The sequence below is a fragment of the Coregonus lavaretus genome, assembly GCF_964263955.1.
Source record: "Coregonus lavaretus genome assembly, chromosome: 28".
NCBI lineage: Eukaryota > Metazoa > Chordata > Actinopteri > Salmoniformes > Salmonidae > Coregonus > Coregonus lavaretus.
Genome location: NC_140015.1, coordinates 20,302,492 through 20,308,289, shown reverse-complemented (window position 1 = coordinate 20,308,289; position 5,798 = coordinate 20,302,492). Strand labels below are relative to the sequence as shown.

At 45.3% G+C, this 5,798-nt stretch overlaps 1 protein-coding gene across 1 annotated transcript in view; it reads right to left on the bottom strand.

The window, feature by feature from the left end:
* Window positions 1–4,656, bottom strand: part of LOC311103914 (transforming growth factor beta receptor type 3-like) — a gene marked incomplete at its 5' end in the record, with an annotated part of 10,672 nt that extends 6,016 nt beyond the window's left edge. Inside the window, 7 exons of the mRNA XM_084145539.1 lie at window positions 34–226; window positions 708–852; window positions 1,021–1,186; window positions 1,287–1,461; window positions 1,697–1,834; window positions 1,930–2,099; window positions 4,593–4,656. Of these exons, the coding sequence (XP_084001665.1) occupies window positions 34–226; window positions 708–852; window positions 1,021–1,186; window positions 1,287–1,461; window positions 1,697–1,834; window positions 1,930–2,099; window positions 4,593–4,656 (1,051 nt within the window). The remainder of the gene's footprint in view (window positions 1–33; window positions 227–707; window positions 853–1,020; window positions 1,187–1,286; window positions 1,462–1,696; window positions 1,835–1,929; window positions 2,100–4,592) is intronic.
* Between the last annotated feature and the right edge of the window lie 1,142 nt (window positions 4,657–5,798).

Genomic DNA, 5,798 nt, shown 5'->3' with positions numbered 1-5,798 from the left:
CTCACACAATGAGAGACACACACAGGTCCTGACCTGTCCCACCCCCAGCCAGTCTGATCACAAAGCGATTGGCTAGGTCAGCCTCTGTGTATGAGGCCACTTTGGGGAAGCCACTCTGATTGGCCCAGCTCAAAAGGTCATGGGTGGTAGAGAGGTCAGAGGTGAGCATGCTAGTCAGTGTCAGGTCAGGCTCCGGAGGGTAGAGTGGGGACACACTGTTGGAGGACTGAGAGGAAAGAACAAGAGAGAAATGGTCCAAAAAAAAGGGATGTTTCTGTTACAAGATTACATTTTTAGTCATTTAGCAGACGCTCTTATCCAGAGCGACTTACAGTTAGTGAGTGCATAATTTTTTTCCCCCATACTGGCACCCCGTGGGAATCGAACCCACAACCCTGGCGTTGCAAGCGCCATGCTCTACCAACTGAGCTACACGGTACAAGATAACCTGACAAGCCCTGTCAAAGCCAAGTTTAATGTGTTTATTTAACAACAAGATAACCTGAGAGATATGTCCATTGATATTTTGAACTGACGTTTACCTTGCCCTTCACTCAATGATTGTATTGCTCCTTTAATGTATTTAGTTATTTTGTCCATCATAATGACTTTTATACCAAACTCCAGAATAGGTGAAGGACCCATTCTAGCCCACATGATAGGTGAAATACCATAATGTGTCAAGTTTTACTGGATAGGGTCCTCACATAGACAGAGATGTGTCCCCGGAGCCCTGGGACTGTGAGAGCCCAGTTGACTGGAACGGCACTACTGAGGATCAGCACCAGCTTGTGCCACCCAGCATTGGCCACCGGGGGCACCAGAGCGACAGTCACCTCCACCTGCAGAGAGCTGGGATAGAGGGAGAGACAGGTCACTGAAAGGCATGGAGTGGGAGAAAATGCTTTGAAACTGATTAAGGGATAACCCAATAACTGAAAATTGTATTACTATAACAGCTTCAGAGATTGATATTCTTCGCATGATTTTCTTCACATGCTGGAGACGTCCTAAACTTACCCACAAAGCCCTGACCCTGCTGAATGGAGCTTGATGACATGTACTTCTGGGTCGCCTCCGCCAACTGGAGCACAGCCCTGCACTTCCTGTGGCTGCAGGTCAGAGGTCAGGTAGTTGTGTGACAGGAACAGAGACTGCAGTTGGCACACGTTGGGCATGGTGGTATCTGGAGGGCAGAGGGGAGACTTGGTTGGAGAGGGAGAGAGAAAGGACACAAAAACCAGGGTTGTGTATTAGTTGTATGCGTGTGTGTGGGGCTGGCTCACCCTCTCCCACGCGGACGTAGACACGGTTGGCACTGGCTGTGTGTGTGAGGGAGGATAGGGAGCCATGGCGATGCAGTGCCCAGCGCAGCAGAGCCCGCGGGCGGAAAGGCAGAGAGGGCACTGGCTGCACCCGCACTGCCAGACTGTAGGGCTGCACTGTAGAGTTAGGAGAGACCTGGGGCATAGGGGGGCACTGTGGTTACAGAGAGAGACATGATAACACATAGGCCCCCACAAATGGATGTTTCTATTACTATGTTTCTAAAACAACACACTTGCACAGACATACACACAAACACACTGTAGGGGTTAGTACTTTTATCAGTTCCTCACAGGAGGAAGGGGGTGAATGACAGATTAATTACTAAAAGAGGTACACACACCACACGAACACGCACGCACAGACTGACCTGCACCAGCACAGGCAGATCCGGGGGTAGTCTCTCGGCCTCCAACCACCAGCGCACAGGCTGCTTGGAGCTCAGTACCAGGATGAGAGTTTGACGGGGGGGGCGAGACAGAGACAGGGGCCTCAGGAGCACAGTCACCTAGAAGGGAAGAGATGGGGTCAGGGGAGGCAGACACAACGTATTGGGTGTGTGATTGTGGGTGTGTCCTATTGTGAGGAACAGAGAAGGGGCACCTGTTTGTCAGGGCTACGTGTCGCTCTCCCCACAGCGATCACATGGGTCTCTTTCTCCCCGCTCTCTCTGGCTGCACAGCCCGGGCCGGCCTCAAAGCGCTCCAACAGCCCCCACACAGGGTGGAGCGCCCCCGCTGGAGACAGAGAGCACTGCACCTCCCCACCGTCAACTACACAGTTGCAGACAACCAGAGGTCACTCAATATGAAGCTACGGCTGTATACTCTGTTTACAGGGAACAATGAGGACAAACTAATATAGATTGGGTCCCTGAAGGGAGAAACAAAACACTTGATGTCCCTAAAAAAGACAATAGTTCAGAGAGACCATCTGAACTAGGTATGAGGTTTAGTAATAGGCAGGATGGATGGGGTCAGCAGCATCAGCAGACTCTCTGATCTCACTGACAAACAGGAGCAACAATTCTCTGTCAATCCCCCACATAAATACTCTACTGCTCCACTCGACTGCTCTGCTCTCAGACAAGCCCTCTCACTCAGCCTCTCTGTCTACGTCTCAGTATGTCTCTGGTTCTTGCTCTCTTATTCCCTGAAGTGGATGTTGACCCACTATTACTAAAAGACAGCTTGATGTTCTCGGACTGAACAGAGCTAACTCGGGAGTGCCCCCTGACTGAACTTTCAACAGTTTTCTTTAGTCTCTGAATATTCCACTTTCACTTTGCTAAACCAAAGTCTGACCTTTGACACATAGCTCTTGAAAGCAGAGTCACTCTGGGAGGTACTTTTGAGACAAAGTAGTAAAGTTGACCTATTCAGTATGGAAACATCCCGTATAATTAATAGTACCTCTATAACTGTCTCCTACCTCTTCAGATAATATCTTAAAGAATCCCTTAGCACACCCCCATAGCACCCCCCCCCCCCCCCCCACTAGCACTGACTTTGCTGACAGCTACTTTATTGAGGAAAAATGTACTTACTATGACTGCGATACAGTGGGGAAAAAAAGTATTTAGTCAGCCACCAATTGTGCAAGTTCTCCCACTTAAAAAGATGAGAGAGGCCTGTAATTTTCATCATAGGTACACGTTAACTATGACAGACAAATTTAAAAAGAAAATCCAGAAAATCACATTGTAGGATTTTTTATGAATTTATTTGCAAATTATGGTGGAAAATAAGTATTTGGTCACCTACAAACAAGCAAGATTTCTGGCTCTCACAGACCTGTAACTTCTTCTTTAAGAGGCTCCTCTGTCCTCCACTCGTTACCTGTATTAATGGCACCTGTTTGAACTTGTTATCAGTATAAAAGACACCTGTCCACAACCTCAAACAGTCACACTCCAAACTCCACTATGGCCAAGACCAAAGAGCTGGCAAAGGACACCAGAAAAAAAATTGTAGACCTGCACCAGGCTGGGAAGACTGAATCTGCAATAGGTAAGCAGCTTGGTTTGAAGAAATCAACTGTGGGAGCAATTATTAGGAAATGGAAGACATACAAGACCACTGATAATCTCCCTCGATCTGGGGCTCCACGCAAGATCTCACCCCGTGGGGTCAAAATGATCACAAGAACAATGAGCAAAAATCCCAGAACCACACGGGGGGACCTAGTGAATGACCTGCAGAGAGCTGGGACCAAAGTAACAAAGCCTACCATCAGTAACACACTACGCCGCCAGGGACTCAAATCCTGCAGTGCGAGACATGTCTCCCTGCTTAAGCAAGTACATGTCCAGGCCCGTCTGAAATTTGCTAGAGTGCATTTGGATGATCCAGAAGAGGATTGGGAGAATGTCATATGGTCAGATGAAACCAAAATAGAACTTTTTGGTAAAAACTCAACTCGTCGTGTTTGGAGGACAAAGAATGCTGAGTTGCATCCAAAGAACACCATACCTACTGTGAAGCATGGGGGTGGAAACATCATGCTTTGGGGCTGTTTTTCTGCAAAGGGACCAGGACGACTGATCCGTGTAAAGGAAAGAATGAATGGGGCCATGTATCGTGAGATTTTGAGTGAAAACCTTCCATCAGCAAGGGCATTGAAGATGAAACGTGGCTGGGTCTTTCAGCATGACAATGATCCCAAACACACCGCCCGGGCAACAAAGGAGTGGCTTCGTAAGAAGCATTTCAAGGTCCTGGAGTGGCCTAGCCAGTCTCCAGATCTCAACCCCATTGAAAATCTTTGGAGGGAGTTGAAAGTCTGTGTTGCCCAGCGACAGCCCCAAAACATCACTGCTCTAGAGGAGATCTGCATGGAGGAATGGGCCAAAATACCAGCAACAGTGTGTGAAAACCTTGTGAAGACTTACAGAAAACGTTTGACCTGTGTCATTGCCAACAAAGGGTATATAACAAAGTATTGAGAAACTTTTGTTATTCACCAAATACTTATTTTCCACCATAATTTGCAAATAAATTCATTAAAAATCCTACAATGTGATTTTCTGGATTTTCTTTTCTCATTTTGTCTGTCATAGTTGACGTGTACCTATGATGAAAATTACAGGCCTCTCTCATCTTTTTAAGTGGGAGAACTTGCACAATTGGTGGCTGACTAAATACTTTTTTCCCCACTGTATGTGGTTATCCAACCTAGCTATATTAAGATGAATGCACTAACTGTAAGTCGATCTGGATAAGAGCGTCTGCTAAATGACTAAAATGTAAATGTCTTGTTTCACTTACTTGCTGTTCTCTCCCCCATTAGAAAGAGGCAGAAGAGAATCCACCCTGCCCCTGACACCATCATCATGACTGTTCTCCAGCAGTGAATTCAATGGGAGAGTCCCTCTTGCAACATCCTGAGGGGGAAAAGAGAGTGATTAATACAGTGGTCTAGACGGAATCTTTAACAAGAGACCAAGTTCTCCATGTACATAATATTATATTGGACAGGCTGAGAGAAGGATAATATGTATCCAAATAGAGGAGGAACACACACTAGAGCAAGGACATAGTTTATACCCAGGGAACAAACAACATTACAAAGTAATCTCTCCCACTGGATTCTCATTATCACTGCATTATCAGAACCTCCTCACATTATTCTCCCATTCTGGACAGTATCACACTCTTGGTGAAATGTTTCTTCTCTATGTTCTGCCAATTGCAACTGTCAAACATTTGTCAATAACATGCTTTAAAGGCTAAATCTGTGATTTCGAAACACCTGACAGATAAAATTAGGGATTGGGCTCCAGAAATGTAACCACTCTCAAATTGGTAGAAGCTTCAGATACATTTACATTTAGCAGACGCTCTTATCCAGAGCGACTTACAGTTAGTGAGTGCATACATATTTATTTATTTTTTCATACCATGCAATCAGGTCTGATATTCAATTAGATCGATATGATAGTATTAAACATATTTTGACTCCATTCATTGTTTGTTTACATAGACTACAAATAGGTATGTACATCTGACCTTAGCCTTGTTGCTTACACAATGCAATATGATCAAAGTCAAAGACCTATACCCACTTATCTCATAATTATCATGTGTCTATCTTTTTTCTGTGTCTGATAGCCTACACACATCATATAATGCTGTGAGACAGAATTGGAAGTCGTTGTTCGGCACCGGTTGACCAGTTTATTGTCCTTTGGTGGCGAATAAGGATCAGAGGACGGTCCAGACAACACACACCGACTCATTGAGATAATGACAAGTCATTAACTGGCGGGCAAAACACTAATCAATTCTATTCAAACTTGCCAGGAAAGAACACCACGAACTGCAAAACAACTGCCACTGGGGCCAGAAACCAAAATTTAAAAATTGATTGGCCTATGAGTATGCAAAGGTATACACGTAATTGTTTTCTCTAAAAGTGTAATTTAAAACAGTTTTTATATTATTTGTCTCATGTTGCTGAATCCCTGGGCTAAT